Source organism: Papaver somniferum, chromosome 11 (genome assembly GCF_003573695.1).
Source record: "Papaver somniferum cultivar HN1 chromosome 11, ASM357369v1, whole genome shotgun sequence".
NCBI lineage: Eukaryota > Viridiplantae > Streptophyta > Magnoliopsida > Ranunculales > Papaveraceae > Papaver > Papaver somniferum.
In genome coordinates, this window is record NC_039368.1 from 95,985,705 (window position 1) to 96,004,865 (window position 19,161).

General features: G+C 36.6%; 1 protein-coding gene across 1 annotated transcript in view; it reads right to left on the bottom strand.

The window, feature by feature from the left end:
* Window positions 1-207: 207 nt before the first annotated feature.
* The window catches only part of LOC113324798 (DEAD-box ATP-dependent RNA helicase 7-like), a 40,861-nt gene continuing 21,907 nt past the window's right edge, over window positions 208-19,161 (bottom strand). The window contains exons 2-5 of the mRNA XM_026573088.1: window positions 999-1,178; window positions 564-796; window positions 367-480; window positions 208-272 (exon numbers count right to left, since the gene is read on the bottom strand). Coding sequence (XP_026428873.1) covers window positions 208-272; window positions 367-480; window positions 564-796; window positions 999-1,178 — 592 coding nt within the window. The remainder of the gene's footprint in view (window positions 273-366; window positions 481-563; window positions 797-998; window positions 1,179-19,161) is intronic.

The window sequence follows — 19,161 nt, forward strand, 5'->3', positions numbered from 1 at the left end:
CAATTCATATCAACTCAAAAATCAATTCATATCACATTCAACCAATTCATGCCAAAAAAGAACACAAATTCTTCCAAGTACCAATTTTTTTGGGTTAAGTATCAAATTCTAAGGGAATACATAGAAACTTACTAAGTTCCAAATTTCTAAGGGAATACATAGAAAATTACTAACTTCCTATATAGAAACTTACAAAACTTGCAGCTGCTAAGGAACCTTATGACTGCTTTGTTCTCCAGCCTTTCTGATCAAAAGAGCATCATTCAAATAACCTGCGAACACAAAAACTGTAAACTTAGATGTTAAAAGTAAGCAAAAACAAGAAGAGATGACGTACAAAAACTGGAAAAGTTATGAATTTCTTACACAACTGCATAAGAGTATGCTCTCTAACTGTAAGTATACAAGGGAATCTAGCAAGTATACAAGTGAAGTACTTACCAGGAAATTTAGCAGGTACACAAGTTGATGCCAGCGCCACTGCAGTTCACTTCCCACCGGCTTAATACCTAAGTATAAACTGAAAGTCAAATCCACAATGAGAAATACTTACAAGAGCATACCGCCACCAACTCTAAATCTATTGTTGTTGCCTTCCTTCTCTTGCAACTTGGGAAATTCTTTCAGAACTTCAATACTCACATTTGTTGCATTTTCCTGACCAGCAAGATATGCATCTAGATATGCAGTAGGCACGTCAAACACTGCACCCCTCCCATCTGCTGTAAGACTTAGACCTTTCGTAGCTTCAACCTGATTGTCGGGCGAGAATCTCCTCAAAATGCCAAACACAAACCTGGGAACAAAAATGGGTCAAACTGATTAGTCAAAACACTGATTTTATCAGCAAAAAAACACAATTGATAAGAAAAAAATAAATAATAATTGGTAAAACTGATCATATTAGACTATTAGAAGTCCCCGAGATCAAACTAATCCATATGGTAACATTGTTTTCCATGGATTTAAGAAGCGACCTACTCTTTATTTTAGTATACCCCTGCATCAACCCAGTAGTTTCAGTAAGATCAATGAAATACGGACACGTAAAGTGAAAATTGGGAAAGTTGTCGGTGCATACAGATGCTTTGGCAAGGGCCTTTGAAATAAAGTCAACTGCAGAGAGTCCAGAGGTTTTAATGAGCTGCTCGGCTGCTGACTGAAATGCTGGAATAACACTGCATTTAAAACGGTACATGCAGATAAGCAGATATTCCAGAAATAAACTAACTGAAACTAAACACGGTAGCATCAGAAAAATTGGAAAAGAGAATGCAAGAACAATATAAGCAAGTCTCTGCAAAAAGTTTTCTTGCAGCTAAGGTAGTTTCCCAGCAAGAAAACTCGAATGATGGTAACACCCTATCTTTTTCTGCACATAGCAAGCACAATATAGGAAATTCAACAATAACAAAAAAATAAATTAGCAAAATAGCATGAGATTTCATTGTTGTTGGAGCTTGGATTCGGGACACTCTTTGAGATCAACATCTCTGCCATCTTCAATGTCCAGACTACATTAAGCAGATAAAACAAACTTAACACATCAGAAAAGATATTCATTATCAAAACAATACCTTCAAAATTCTTCTTTAAACTTGACACATACAAGATTCAACAAAACTAAACTAAAGAATCTAACACCATTAGGTTCTTAATAAATCAACTACGAATTTCCAATTTCACTGTTACAACGAAATAATCAACAGTTGTTTTTCAACAAATACATTACCATTTCATTCACCTGAAAGTCATATCCATTTGGTAAATCCCCAACAAAACCCCTGAATCAAATCCTCATAATATCATCAACGGAGCGGCAGTTCAAGAAAGCAGATAGAGAGAAAGTTAGAGATTGAAAATCAAAAACGAGTAACAATAAACCCTAAAATCGATTGAAATACTGAACCCCTAACATTTAGTTAACCAAACTGAAACCTCAAAATCGATAAAAAAAAAACGGAAATCTCACAGATGATAAAAACTTACATAGATCTGCGAAATCGAAACCCTAAACTCGTTTAACAGAGGATTGAAGATCAGTTCTTCAAAGATCGGATGGTTAGATAAAAAAATTAGATAAAACCCTAAAACTGATGATGATGAAACTGAAATCGAAACCCTAAACTTATGATGATCTAAGCAAAAATGTGTCTATCAAATACCCCCAAACCTATTATTTGCTAGCCCTCGAGCAAAAATAAAATAGAAATAAAATCCTAACTCACTGTCGCAGGCATCGTCGATTGCATTTAACGTATGCAATAAGCCTTTAAACCCCTAGGTGTCCCTAGTGGTGGAGTGTTGTCTCCGGAGGGCTTACCAGAGGTATACCCACAAAACCATTTTTACTCCAGACCCTAGCTATCCACACAGAACCTTGTAAGGCAATAAAGAATCTCCTTGGTTGGCATACTTATTGACTACAGGAGGAAGTGCCCTGATGTGAAATTCCAATTGTTGTACACGAGTTTGCGCTCAAGCATACTAAAATTCATATGAAGTGACAGAGCTCTACTCAGATAGTCGCACTATGGACATCAATATCCGGAGTCAAAACTAATCACATGGATAGATCAAGAAGATGGATATATAAAAACATATATGGTTTTGATGTTTACTAGGTGAACGGTGTTTCTCATATCTGTCTGAAGGCCTCCGCCAAAATGAACCTATCCTAATGGACCGAGATACTAGTCTGACTAATATCAACACACTGGCATATACAAGGGAACCAGTGATTGATAATCCTAACTTTAGGTCAACACAACTGGCATATAAAAGGGTTCCAGTGGTCGACTTTATTGAATTTATTTCAGTTGGTCTGATGGTCTGGTCTCTTTTTTTTCAACTCTTTTCTTTTTTCAACTTTTTTTTTTGTATCTCAATCACTCTAATTCACCCTAGCATTGGTAACAACTTGAATCGTGAGCCCCACCTTATCACCTAGAGAAACATAGTTAAAAACAAAACAAAATAAAAACAGAAGTGAAAAGGACTCAACGAGATATGGTGAAACTATCATGTTATTTCTAACACCTGAGCTCTGTGCTTTTATGAATAGACTCTTTAGATGTTGCCATCTAGTCAGATTGGTTCCTCAACTCCTACAACCAAAATTCTTCCATCCACTTAGATTGGTTAGTGCCATCCTTAATAAGCATAAATTTCTAGGCTCTGGAGTTTAATTGTGCAACTAAAAAGTTTCTCCTATACCCCCAAACTTAAATCTAACATTGTCCTCAATGTTCTAAAGATCAAATTAAAAGCATGAACAAGGAGAAACTGTTACCATTTGAAGCAAAAGAGATAAGGAAAGATATTACCGTGTTGCATGAGAATGGGTTACCTCCCAAGAAGTGCTAAGTTTAATGTCTTCAGCCAAACTAAGAAAAGATTAGTCACCTTATAAAATCATAAAGTAATAGCCGAAATATCTGTGGGTCATCAAAACCAAATAGAGCTATCACAAGTAAAAGGAATCTGCAACATGCCAAGAAAATGAACAAATAAAGCACACCCTTGTCTAGTTTCCTGTTTAAGACAACTACATCCAGCTGTGGTTCAGGTTCAGGATCTATAACTGGGTCCAAATAAAATATTTTCATGGGTTGCATTTCCTCATAGGTTAGATCCAAATTTTAAGGTTCTAGAGTATGGAAAAACTCAAATAAAAACTTAGAAGCACATAATAATAACCTGAATAATTGAGGATCCTCTAAGTCAATCAGATTTGACTTACACAGCCGACCACAATGAGAGTGGTGATCTTCCTTAAACAAGTATGTCGACCCTAATCTCCTAAAGTAATTAGGTTTAGTCTCAAAACTTAATATTCGACACTTTTGAAAATCAAACACTCCCACATTCGGAAGAAAAATATTTGGTGGGAAAACAAAGTCAATCTGGGTATCATAGCCTGGGTAAACCACATCAACCAGAGGATGGGTTTCTAATAACTGAAATTTCTTGTGGACATCACTAGGTTCAGAAAAACGTGTATGAAGATAATCTTGTAAAATGGTTGAGGCAATATGTCAAGTCCCAAGTGAGGGATCTTTCGAAGAGTTAAATCACATGGAGAATGATAATCACCCCCAAACCTCGAGTTTTCAGTGTCTCTAGAAAGACTAGTCACAACTTCCCTAATTTCAAGGTCATCTAACTCATGAAAATGGTCAATTGATTCTTCTAAGTCGGGTACATCCTCACTCATCTCGACGAGTTCATTTTCTTTTTCTAAGTCTATTGTTTCTAAATCGCTAGACTCAAAATATACTTGTTCCTCTAAACCATTATTAGCTTCGTAATCAAAAGGAAATACTACATCGTCTAAAACGGGGGTATCTTTAGTCAAATCCTCGTCCTTTTGAATAGGTGAATAATTATTAAAATTATTTGGATTTGAACTAGAAATAATATTATTATTAAGCTCAGTTGGAGTAGCAAATTCCTGATCACTATGCCTATTTATTTCAAATTCTTCATCAACACTATCCTCATCATAATCATTATAATAACATGAAAATGGTTGAACCTCATCTAAACAACAAGTAGTGTTACCAATTATATCCTCGTCATCTTGATTATGTAAATAACTATCCTCATTTTCAAGGGTATTATTGGAGATACTGTATTGAAAATTAAGATTATTTCGAGCAATTCTTTCGTTCGTCTCAGCTATCAGCTTGAGGGATTCCTCTAAATAAAGTTTTCTTTCGTCATAAACTAAGTTATTCATCTCCGCTATCCTACGTGTCGACTCTTCTAATTTCCTGAGAGACTCTTCTAAAGGAGAAATATAAGAATTTTGCTCATATGACCGGTGCGTATGTGGATAGTAATTGGGCTCACCATGGTATGGACCATAATCTTCAAAAGACTGATGTTCCCAACTACTATTCACACTATGGTCAAAGTAGTAACGTCCATTTTGAAACTCAGTCGGATATTCGTTGTATTGGCTATTGTAATACCAGTTCGACATTCTACTGCAGGGGTGTGAGTTGTCACACAAAATAAAACCCACTGACAGGGGATTCGTGGGTGGATAGAGTCTTACCTCCCGTACCAGACGGGCGATGAACCGTTGAAGTCGACTCAGGCCACCGACTCCTATGTCAGTCTACGAACCCGAGGGGCTGAGACAGTATCGTAACTGTCGTCCTTCCCTGCAAAGAGTTTATATTTAATTTTAACCCTTCCTTAGGGTTTAAAAATAAAATTGTCCAAGTCCAAAAATAAAAATGTCCAAAAAGGAAAAGAAAAATTACAAAAATAAAACCCTATTTACAACTTCTAAAAATAAAACAAAATAACTATATACAAAATCTTCTTCTTCACTCCTTTCAGATTCCTCTTTTCTTTCCTTCTTCGGCGATGCTTTCCTTTTATAGTACTTTTCTTTCCTTGTAGCTTCGCTCCAAATCTGAAAAGAATCGAAAAATACCAAAACGCGTAAAAAAGAACAAAAAAAAATAATAAAAATAAAAATAAACCTAAAACAAATCTAAATACAAATCCACGGCAGTGACGCCAAAAGTTGATGTAGTTTTTTAAGTGGTAAATAAAGTTCGTTCAACTCGGACTTGTGTAGACTCAATTTCAGACTTAATAATAGAAAACAATAAAAATAAAGAAAATATATACACAAGGTTTGTCACAATGTTGAGAGATTACTGAGACTCAGGATTCCACCAAACCTCATACCATGTGGTTCAAAAATCAATTCTTAGACAATTATAGCTCTTGTTTATTGACTCTAATTTTTTTCCAGGGTAGATTTTAAAAAGATTAACTGTAAATCACTAGCATGATGCATCAAAAGCACTTAGACCAAGCATACATCATCATACGACTTCACAACTAGTTAAGAAAAATCATAAAACGATTAAATTAATGCAAAACGTCATGAAAAGAATTAAATATAATTACCACACGTATGAAATATGGCTTCCTCCGTCATCCCAGTGTTGGGGTTTAGCTCCTCATATTAATCATGATCTCAAAATATGTGTTTGTTGCTCAAAAGATGATTAAAAGAGTGAAAAGTAATAACACATACTGTTTGCAACAGTGTATTGGTGTTGCAAAACAGCTGTTACAATGGAACTAGGGCTGCACAACGGGTAGGGTGGGTAGGATATGGCCTATACCTGCCACCCTACCCGTTTATTGGCGGTTAAGAAAATATTTACCCGTCACCCTACCCGCCAAATAGTGGATAGGGTAGGATATGGTTAAAAAACTGGCGGGTAGGGTAGGGTTGGCGGGTATGGGTAGGGTATGTGCACCCCTAGTAGGAATTGCTCGAAGACCAGTAAAGTAGGATAATTTCGAGCTTTACCCGCCACCCTACCCGTTTATTGGCGGTTAAGAAAATCTTCACCCGCCACCCTACCCGCCAAATAGTGGATTGGGTAGGATACGGTTAAAAAACTGGCGGGTAGGGTAGGGTTGGCGGGTATGGGTAGGGTATGTGCACCCCTAAATGGAACTGTTACAGAAAAATTGTTGCTTTGTCGCTGATTTTAAAACCCTAGAATAAGACTGCCCTGAACAGCTTAATGTTCTTCAGCTGTTAAACAACGACACTTTTCTGCGACTGTTTACCGAGGGTCAATGTTCTTCAGCTGTTCTTCTTCTTCAACAGCAGCAGAAACAGAGTTTGGTAAAGCTCTGATTTCTTCTTCTCTGGCTCTCCTTAGGTTCCCAAACTCTCGACACCTCTTCTATATGACCCAAGACATCTATTTATATCAAAAATACCGATTAAATCTCTCCCAAATCTTCCAAAATCTCTTTCTTTCTTTTCACGGTCAAGTTGCGAAAATTTCTTGTTTTAGGATTTCTACGCGTTTCTGAGCTTTCCTTTTTATTCTAAACTCTTCCTTAGATAGATACAAATCTTTGGGAAGGTTTACAGCGTTTTAATCACTCTAAAATTCCCTAAAACAGGTCACACACATGACTTTCCATATTTTCTTGTTGTGAAAAAAATCCGTCGTTTGAGCCCAATCTAATCGATTTAAACACCCATATCAGATTCCTAGACCCATAAGGAGTCTATCCTATGAAAATGAGAGGTTTAATCGACCTCAAACTCCTCCAAATCACGATTGCCAAAACTGCTCTTTAACTACACTTTTTTCCCGCCAAAACTGATTTTTGAATGTTGAAGATGGTTTCCCCTTATCTAGAGTAGGGGTGCGATTAGCAGATGCCTGGAAATGGGATGCCCCTTAGTAATTAGGTTACCCCTTATCCAAAGTGAGGGTCCGAATAGCAAATGTCCTCCCATGAACGCGAAAAACACTTTTCGAGCCAATTTCGCCGCAAAATCTTATTTTTCCAAAAACATAAATACAAAATCGAGCACTACTAATATATACAATTGAGATTATATCAGACACAAAAATGTGTCTATCAATGAACACCGTGGATTCTAAAGCTCAACTACACTTTCTATCCTAGTCCAAGACTTAGCTATTAGTAAACTAGAAATCAAGACTTACAGTTTTGACAACTAAACTTGACAAACAAGCTTGAGATAACAACGCTTGCGAGTACGACCGACCAGTGCTCTAACATTATTAAACTTTTATTGCATCTCTAAATGAATGTAACTTCAAGTTATGTATCAATTTTCATAATGAACTCAGGAACACATGGTTAACCGGTGGAAAAGAGCTCGGTTAAGTGAACAATAGGAGCAAGTAAACTGGTCATTCATTCAGGCCTATTTACAAATACCCTTTCATGTACTGTGAAAATAATTTATCCATTATTTTAAATCTCAGAGGATATCCAGTCATATAACGATTTTCCCGGTGTATATGTTAGCTAGTTTAGAAGGTAGATTCTTCATGTACCATATAAGAGATTGATACTCATCCGCAAAACCAGGATCCGAACAATATTTTATATTTTATTATCTTACCTTCCATGAATTTCCATATGCCAATATGGAATAAGATGGGTCCGGAAATTATGCTTTTTAAGGGAAGGTTAGGCAATGCAAATACACCAGAAAGAAAGTTTGTGTAGCGAGTTCAGGAGATGTGAGCTGAAGTATAATATTTCATTGGGAATAACCATGATTTACGCTACCCAACCAAATCAAAATTCTAATCATCGTTTTATATGCCAGTTAAATTACGTAAAACTTTTGCAACTTCCCGATCCCAAAAATTCCACACAACTTCATGTCAACTTCACAATATGCATATGGACTCTTACTAATTGGGATGCTATAAATTTAAGTTATTCCTCTCACTTGTACTACTATTATCTATTGTTGCAAGAATCTAATCAAGTCTTGAAAAATGCACTTCTTTGACTCTCTCACTCCTTTCCTCCCCAATTTATATCTACCCAAACAATAATTCAAACATCAACTAGCTATATATATACATACCATATTTTTTTGTTCTCAACTGTTTTAGATTTTTGTCCTTTCTATAGTATTCTTATTTTCATTACCATTAAATGGATATATTACCTAAATATGCTATAAACTATACTCATCTTACTCATTTAACATTCTTTCCAAGAGATGCATCAGTGTAACCCGATCGTATCTATCTTATTTATCGTCGTTCCCGTTTTACTTCACTCGCCGCGATGCATTAAACCTTATTAGTTTGGTTATGATTTTTTTTATCTATTGTACAATGACAAATTTGGCGTTGTTGAGGGTCTCATGACCACTGTCCACACAATGACTGGTTAGTTTTGTTGTCCATGTCATGTGTTAATTTAATAGTTAAGGATCTGTATCTTATGTTTACTCAAACATATGTAACTGAGATGTCAGTTAAAGCTTTATTTTGTATTGAATCATGTTTTCCTTAAACTCTTAACTATATCGGTGATAAGAAAGAATCCTTAATAATGCCATTTCTGCTTCTGATTATTTCATTGAGTATCGTTGGAGCAGGTGAGGCGAAGTGTTGCAGATTTGAGAGAGAAACATTGTGTAAGAGAAGGCAAGGACTATTATGTGAGCTTTGCGTTTTTTAGTTTTATCTTATATGCTCTTTAAGTTAGAAACAGATACTGTATGAACTTTAAGACACATATAACTTAGGAATTTTCTTGTGTTTCTAAGCAGATTTGTATTCCCTCAAAACTTAGGAATTCTCTTAAGTTGTTGTTGTTGAAAAATATAAAAAAAGGTTTTGTTGTTGAAAGTGTGATATAAATTGGTTGGATTGAATGAAAATTTTTTGTAGATAATTATCTTCGAATTTCGGCGTATTTCCGGCAGAAAATAAACTGCCAGTCAATATTGATCTGGCCAAAATTGGTCAAAATTAGTCAATGTTGACTGGCAGTAAATTTTTTGTCGTTCTAAAAAAAATCGTAACGGCTTAAGACTGTTTCAACTAAACACGTAGTGACGCCTTTGGCTTGTTACAGAAATGGTAGTAACGACTTTTACATGTTACGACCCTCATGTTGCAAAAAAAAATCGTACCAGCTGGGCTCTATTGCGACCTGACACGTAGTAACAGCTATGCTCTGTTACAAATGCCGTTACAACCCAAAATTCTTAATGACCCCATTGTCGTTACAAAAACTTTGTAATACGCATTTTCGCAATAGGTAAAAGTCGTTACAACCTTGATTCATGACGCGCCAGTTCTGCTGTGAATCTAGAAAAATGGTGTAGTCTTCACCTTGCTGGTTAAACAACCCTATATTCTCACCTTCCATACAAAAAAAGGTAATCGACATGAAATCTTAAGATGCGTTATAAGGATAAACAAAAAGTTTCCGTCTGACAGTTTGCGAAATTATTGTCTTCAAGGATATGCTTGAATTGTACTAATATAAACGATTTCAGTAATTGGACAACTAGTGTGCTATGTTTGTATTTCTGTCTATGTTCTTATTAGACCTCACTTGCTGGATATCTGAGAAAACTAGGATGTATTCGATTTGATCATACTTCTAAGAGAGGATGTTCAGTTGGAGCGAGGGAGGGCCTGGATTATGAATGAATGACTTTTTTTCTTATTTCTGTTGAATTTCCAAATTTGTCTTATTTTATATTCAAATAGTTTATAAGCTTCGGGTTGTAAGATTTTTGTACATATAGTTATTCAATAATACAATTTTTGACTTATCAAAAAAAAAAAAAAAAACTTTCTTATAACAAATTCATATTCACGAAGAAAAGCAAGTAAAAGTAATCACTTCATGTGCTAATGTAAAGAGAAATATATAAACATACATGCACAAAAAAAAAGTGGAAGCAAAAGGCTATGCCAAGGCAGCTGTTAAGAAAGTGGTTTTTTCGGTGAAACATTTCTTCAAACACTATCAACGCGCTGTGATTACTCTTACATACTCAATAACAAACACTTTTAAGGAAATTAAAATATGCATTGAAATTGAAATTGAAGTCAACAGATTAGTAACAGCATACACCATTGTGGAAAACAATGTACCACCAAAAGAAGTTACTATGGGATTATGTCTTCTATATACTTTTGATATGTTGTTGTTTGTTAAGTGCATATTTTGTATATACTTAGTGTCGAATCCATGCTAGTAATTGCTATACATTTTTGTGAATTATTGTATATTACTTTTATTTTCTTTTCTTTATGTTTTGCTAGGTGAATCGTCCAAAAGAAGCGAATTTGCACGTAATTGTGCAATAAAAAAAGTTAGGTACAAGTGGAGAAGGACCAAAGACCAAGTGGAACTCGTTTAAATCCAAGAGTTCTTGATATCATTTGAATAGAACGAAAAGACGAAGCCAATGGTGAAAGAATGGAATTATTCCGACATCGTATGAGGAAATTACGAGCGATTGAAGCGAGTTAAAGCTGCAAAAGGTGTCGACTGCACAGAACTGTTAAAGGCAGACGAGTATTCTACTCGGGGCAGCCAAGACTCATGAGAGAATCTGAACGGGCATTTCATCTTCTTCATCGGACAGAGAGATCAGGCAAAGTTCCGAGGCTGTGATGATGATGAACCGACTCTGGTAGCAACGGAGGAGACTGTTTGGTTGCTGCGACTGGAAAGAAAGGTACTGTTCTTTACCGAGATTCAGAAGGGAGAAATATGAAGATTGTTATCAGGGAATGGTGAGTGTTTGCGGAGATTTTAAAAGGCTGAGAAGGACTCGAGGTTTGCTGTGAATTGATGGCAGCAATGCCGAGAGATGAAGATGAGTTATTTGCTGTCGGGTTTAGCTGTTACTGGAGAGAGTGGGTCTGTGCTGTTGGTTGTCGAGCAAGGAAGAAGGAGATGCTGCCAGTTTCATGGTTGGGATTTATGGAGCTTTGGCAGTTGGCAGTGACGACGAGAGTTAACTGAGTGTTGCTGTTATCGGAGATAGAGATGGGTTAGGAAGCTGTAATCCCGATAAAACAGAAAGAGCTTGAGTTTCCATAGTTTCTGTTGGAGTTGACGACAAATACAGGAAATTAATGCTGCTGTGATTAATGGCAGTAAATGGTGATGGCAGGGAAGTCTTGGAACTGTGGTTAGATGGCAGTTTGCTGTGATGTTGGAGAATAAACTCGGGCATGGTTAAGAAGGGAATGGCAGTTGAGAGCAAGTAGTGATTTAGCTCGAGTTTGGGATGATGCCAACATGGTCTGTGATGGAGAAGAGTTTGGGTTTCCAGGGAAAATATGGAACGGATGCTTGAGTTTAAGAGAAGAAGACGGGACTGAGCAAGTAAAGAAAGTCAGGAAGTTGAGATTTTCTCGACGAGGAAACTGTCCGCGAAAAGCATGGCTGTGCTGGAGCAAATCCAGAAGAACAAAATTCTCACGGAGTATTGTGTGTCTGATGGAGTATTTTTCACGGAGTATCATATGTCCGAAGGAAAATCTGAAGGCTGTACTGTCAGTTCCGTAGAACTGAAAGTGGAGCGAGAAGATTAGGTTGTCAGTTTCGGCAAGCTGACGAGACACTGAACTAGGAAATGGACTGGATTCTACAGTAACTCGCGGCCCATTCAAGCTGTGTGTATTTCTTTACACGACCAGCCTTGGCTGTGGACTGCTTTTGCAAGTTTGGTGATTTTTGGCAACCAGTTAACACGGGGTTCGATACACGGGCACTTCCACAATTTGGAGACATATAAAAGAAGACGTCTTAATCTAAATCACATATCTCTACATCCCATAATACACTTGTTCTTCATTCATATTTTAGGGTTTACCCCTTTTGGGGGAAACCGGGAAACGGTGTAAATATGAGAGGCTAAACTTTTATTGGTTAAAGGATTAATTCAATGTTCTAGCGTGAAGCTTTGTTATTATACAAGTTTGTTATGAGTTTTAATCATCTTATCGTTTGTTTTCATTACATCTAATGTTTATGAGTGATTCTTAGATTGATTTGGGATGCATACTAGATTAGTTTATTGATTGTTCTATTGCTAGAGTTAGGAGATAAGTAATCGTCGAATAATTCATACACAAGTAAAAATCGCGAGAACTTGCAGAGGGATTTTATGGAGCAATTGCGAGTGAAGATAACACCAGCAAGTGGACCTTTAGCTAAGAGTTTAACTACTAGGATCAACCTAATTCACAAAGCCTAAAGCGTTCGATTGGATTACACCTGGAGTGAGCTACTACTTGGTGGTTCGGTTGGATATAATCTGATATTGGAGAGCTTCTGTATCCATGGTATAAGGAGTTTCGGGGATAACACTAAGCTAGCTGCTATTCTATGGTTGGTGACGAATGATTCTAACAAAGATAGATAAGTATACTAATCCAGTTATCGCTTGGTAACGGCGAAGGATTCCTTGATCATCTCTTTCTGTTATTTGTTTGTCTTTTTATTTTACTTTAATCAAACAATACCCGTTGTCTTTTATTATTTTGCTGAATCAAATAACATATCAATTACACAGCTCTTTGTGGGAACGATCCTTACTACTGCTATATTACCAGTTAATTAGTGAGAAATATCTTGATGAACTTGTTGTGGTTACGACATGCATCAAATTTTGGCGCCGCTGCCGGGGAGCAGCTGCTAATTGATTTGTTATTTTTTTATCTTGTATTTATTTTTGTTTTGATTTTCTAGTTCTTGTGAGTCGTCATGTTTCCTAACGGAAATAACATATACGGAGCACAAGATTACACATACAACAGTGGTAATCAATATGGTATTCAATCTCAATATTATGACAACTACCTACCATTCCTTGAGTATAATCAAAACCAGTCTTTTGGCGATGATCAATATCCTACGGAAGCCTATGGTTATTCTCATACATATCAACAACCTTATGACGGGTATGTAAGTGAACAACCACAAGGATGGGGGGATAGTTATGCTTCAAAATCACGATTCTTCTAGTCTTACAGATGTAATGCACCGATTTATGGATAATATGGATCGGGAAAATCAAAAGTTGGACCAGCACATTCAAATGATGAATGAATGTGACCAGACTATGGAAAGTTATGCTCCTGAAGATAGTTCTTATATTCTCGAAGATCTAATGCACCAATTTATGAATAGTTTGGGCCGGGAAAACCAACAGTTGGATGAGCACAACACAAAGACTGAAGATACACTTCAAGAACTTCAATAGGTTATTGACAACCTAAGAAGAGACATTGATCAAATGAATAAGGAAATAACTAAGGAAGAAGTTTGGCCTCAAAGCCAAATCAGTTCTGATGTTCCCATGATCAATAATGGATATACGATTCATGAGTATATTGAAGATGAGCAACCTTTGGAAAGTCCTTGCAATAATGGTAAATTTATTCCAACTCCGGATCATTATAACGGTCACTCGCCTATTCAAAAGTAGGAGAATGGATATGACATAACTGTTGTTATAAATGGTGTAACGTACTAAAACAATGATTTTAGGATTTGCACCAACAAACTAGACTTTTTAGGAGATGATTCCGATTCTGATGACGAGGTTGTTGAAGAAATAGAGATTGAGAATGAAACCAATTTCATTGAAGTTGTGGAAGACCCAATTGAGCTAGCCAAGGATTATGTTGATGCTGAGATTACGGTTGAAGCAAACGAAGAATGGATAAATAGTTTGATAGAGGACCACGATACAAATGAGGTAAATAATTCATTGCAATTCTTTAAGAATGATGAGGATCCTGTACTACGAGAGATTGTGGAAGGTTTGTCTAATCCTTTGCATATTTCTGAATCTTTTGATCCAGATCACTTAGGATTGGAGTTGTGTGCTTCCAAAGTTTTAACGGATTATTTTGCTTCTAAGTATCTACCACTTGATGTGTTTGATTCTATTATTGTGCAGGTTCACCGAGAGGAACCGATAGAAATTCCCCTATTTTATGTTCTCTATCCACTTCCAAGTGTAGAAAGGACTAAGTGTGGGGGAAATTTTCAAGCTATAAGAATTTCATTATTCGTATGTTATGATAACCATTGTGTGAAGTTGTTACTAGAATTGCAGATTGTTTTCTGGGCAGAATACCAGATTTTTAGATTGTTGGTTTACGGTCGATAATCAACGGGTCAGGCTGAGGACGTTAAACTAAGCGCTAAATGGGAAGCAACCCATAGGTTTTGTATCTTAAACCCTTTTATTTATTTATTGTTGTTTTTATTGTTTTCATATCATATTTTCATACCCATGTTTAATTTCATTGAGTCCGGAATCTATTTTAGAAGAAAATTATGACGAATACCTTTTCGTCAAAAAAATTCAGACTGCACGTATTTCATTCCAGAGATCATAACTGTCATATTGTTTATCGAAACACTGTGAACTTTTGACACTGTGTAGAAAACACGTAGATGAACAACTTTTGTAAAATGGAGTTTTTCCAAATTCCTTTCCAATTTGCACCGATTTTGCGTTTTATCTGCTGCTACATCAGAATTCAGTTTTTTCATTTTTACACATTGAGGACAATATGAAGTTTAAGTGTGGCGGAGTATTTTGCATATAGATTTTTCACTTTTTTTTTTGTACATATTTGCATAAAAACTCCAACTTGTAGTTAGTTTAGAGTCACATAGTATAAATGTCGCTAAGATTACATCGAAATTCTCACAAGAGTGACTGAACTTAAAGATGCCAGAGAACGTGAAGGGGTTTCTTGCATGTTTGAGAGTAAAAGTTGGATTTAACCATGCCAGTGGCAAATGAGGTGCATACTAAATTCGGTATTAGAATTATGATCCCCTATAGTGGAGACTACCTATTGTCACATCATGTGAGGCACCGACCTTCAATTATTTGTACGTGTCTAAATATTTGCTTTTAGAGTGTGTGTCACCGTATGTAAACTCCGGGTAGAATGGTTAGATATCCAACCTACCACCAATAGAAGAACTACTTTGATCTCTTGAATGTTATTTTATCAATCATGATGGTGACATCGAATTGCTAACTTACATACCACTTGTAATCATGTTCGCGGTTAGCACCATCCGCTTTATCACTCTCTAAACCAACAGGTCCATAGAAACATCATCATCATCAACAAGGCGGAGCGACATCAAAATCTACAAGGAAAGTTGAAGACGTTTGAGGTTTACAAGAAACAATACAAGGAAGATCAAATTTCATATCCAAGTAAAGCAACATACAATGAGTACATTTTATATATACATGTTGAAAGCTTACATATAAGGAGCGCAATTCTATATCTAAGTATGAAGACTTATTTACAAGAGCGAAGAAAATCAAAAGATGAAAGTTATTGAAGTTTATGATACAAAGACAATACAAGTTGTGAAGATCAAAGTGGTAAAATACTTCTTTCATGGCCATGTTATTTTAATTTCTTTATAATTTTTGTAGTTGCAATCTTTTTGTTTAAAAAGAAAAAAAATATAAAATACAAAAAGAAAAGAAAAAAAAAAGAGAAAATACAAAAAGATTTGCATTTAGGTTGTTATTGTTCAATAAGGTCACGAGGAAGAAAAATTTATAAGGAAGTTTCAAGCAACAAGGAAATTGTAGAGAAAGAGTTACAAATTGTCAGAGTTCTACGAAGTTCAAGAGTCTAACATCAACAGTTGAAGCCGAATACCAAGACCAAGAAGATGAAGAAGACGAGCCGATGGAAGACGCTTCTATGGATGCCGTGAGAGTGGTGCTAACTGCACTTCGAACGGATAACGAGGTAAGTAAGCATTTTCCCACCTTCGTTAAGTGGTTGATTTCCTTTCTTAGAGATCGTCAGAAAAAAAAAGGTTTTCAAATGATAAAAGATGTGGGTTTCCAAAGCAATTTGGAGGGTTTTTCCCTTCCTACTATTCAACGTGTCACAAGAATCTCTCTTCATTCCTACCTGGACACATGTGTGACCCATAAAAAATTGTTTATTATTGAGAGCAACTTCATAAAACCCTTTCTAGTGAGGCAGAGTGTCGAGACTTTCGATCACTCTCAAACCTGGATTCTTTCGGTAAGGGATGGTTATTTCTCTCTCAACTTTTAAGGATGAGATTGTGTTCATATATATTTCTAACTTTTTATGACTAGTGTGCAGAATCTCTATGTCTTCTTAGCGCGTTGGATGCTATCATTTGGGAGAACTAGTAAGTTGGAAAAGTAGGTTTAGTGAGTATACCTCTTGTAAGCCCTCACGAGACTATAACTCGTCCACTAGGGACACCTAGGGGTTTAAAGACATGTTGCGTTATCTAGGTGCATCCGTTTTCTCGACGATATGGAGTTGTTGTATTTTAGATAGTTTGCTCGAGGACTAGCAAAATCCAAGTGTGGGGGAATTTGTTAAGTGCATATTTTGCATATATTTATTGTCGAATACATGCTAGTAATTGCTATATATTCTAGCGAATTATTGTATATTACTCTTGTTTTCTATTATTTATGTTTTGCTAGGTGAATCGTCCAAAAGAAGTGAATTTGCATGTAATTGTGCAATAAAATAAGTTAGCTACAAGTGGAGAAGGACCAAATACCAAGTGTAACTCATTCGAATCTAAGAGTTCTTGATATCATCTCGAAGAGAACGAAAAGACGAAGCCAACGGCGAAAGAATGGAGTTATTCCGACATCGTATGAGGAAATTACGAGCGATTGAAGCAAGTTAAAGCTGCAAATGGTGTCGACTGCACAGAACTGTTAAAGGCGTACGAGTATTCTACTCGGGGCAGCCAAGACTCATGGGAGAATCTGAACGAGCATTTCATCTTCTTCATCGGACAGAGAGATCAGGCAAAGTTCTGAGGCTGTGATGATGATGAACTGACTCTGGTAGAAACGGAGGAGACTGTTGGGTTGCTGCGACTGGAAAGAAAGGGACTGTTCATTACCGAGATTCAGAAGGGAGAAATAGGAAGATTGTTACCAGGGAATGGTGAGTGTTTGCGGATATTTTAAAAAGCTGAGAAGGACTCGAGGTTTGTTGTGAACTGATGGCAGCAATTCCGAGAGATGAAGATGAGTTATTTGCTGTCGGGTTTAGCTGTTACTGGAGAGAGTGGGTTTGTGTTGTGGGTTGTCGAGCAAGGAAGAAGGAGATGTTGCCAGTTTCATGGTTGGGATTTATGGAGCTTTGGAAGTTGGCAGTGATGACAAGTGTTAACTGAGTGTTGCTGTTATCGGAGATAGAGATGAGTTAGGAAGCTGTAAGCCCGATAAAACAGAGAGAGCTTGAGTTTCCATGGTTTCTGCTGTGATTAATGGCAGTAAATGGTGATGACAGGGAAGTCTTGGAACTGTGGTTAGATGGCAGTTTGTTGTGATGTTGGAGAATAAACTCGGGCATGGTTAAGAAGGGAATGGCAGTTGAGAGCAAGTAGTGATTTAGCTCGAGTTTGGGATGCTGCCAAGATGGTCTGTGATGGAGAAGAGTTTGGGTTTCCAGGGATGGAACGGATGCTTGAGTTTAAGAGAAGAAGACGGGACTGAGCAAGTAAAGAAAGTCAGGAAGTTGAGATTTTCTCGACGAAGGAACTGTCCGCGAAAAGCATGGCTGTGCTGGAGCAAATCCAGAAGAACAAAATTCTCACGGAGTATTGTGTGTCCGAGGGAATGATCAGAAAACCAAAAATCCCGTAACTATTATTTTTCACGGAGTATCATGTGTCCGAGGGAAAATCTGAAGGATGTACTGTTAGTTCCGTAGAACTGACAGTGGAGCGAGAAGATTAGGTTGTCAGTTTCGGCAAGCTGAAATGCTTTTGGAAGTTTGGTGGTTTTTGGCAACCAGTTAACACGGGGTTCGATACAAGGGCACTTCCACAATTTGGAGACATATAAAAGAAGACGTCTTAACATAAATCACATATATCTACATCCCATAATACACTTTTGTTCTTCATTCATATTTTAAGGTTTACCTCTTTTGGGGGAAACCGGGAAACGGTGTAAATATGAGAGGCTAAACTTTTATTGGTTAAAGATGAATTCAATGTTCTAACGTGAAGCTTTATTATTATACAAGTTTGTTATGAATTTTAATCATCTTATCGTTTGTTTTCACTACATCTAATGTTTATGAGTGATTCTTAGATTGATTTGGGATGCATACTAGATTAGTTTATTGATTGTTTTATTGCTAGTATTGAGTTAGGAGATAAGTAATCGTCGAATAATTCGTACACAAGTAGAAATCGCGAGACCTTGCAGAGGGATTCTGTAGAGCAATTGCGAGTGAAGATAACACCAGCAAGTGGACCTTGAGCTAAGAGTTTAACTACTGGGATTAACCTAATTCACAAATCCTAAAGCGTTCGATTGGATTACACCTGGAGTGAGCTACTACTTGGTGGTTAGGTTGGATAGAATCTCATATTGGAGAGCTTCCGTATCCGTGGTATAAGGAGTTTTGGGGATAGCACTGAGCTAGCTGCTATTCTACGGTTGGTGATGAATGGTTCTAACGAAGATAGATAAGTATACTAATCCAGTTATCGCTTGGTAACGGCGAAGGATTCCTTGATCATCTTCTTCTTTTATTTGTTAGTCTTTTTATTTTACTTTAATCAAACAATCCTCGTTGTCTTTTATTATTTTGTTGAATTAAATTACATATCAATTACACAGCTATCTGTGGGAACGATCCTTACTACTGTTATATTACCAGTTAATTATTGGAAAATATCTTGATTAATTTGTCGTGGTTACGACATGCATTATTATTCTATACATAGGTTCTTAATGGTGATTGAATATCTGAACCAAAAGAA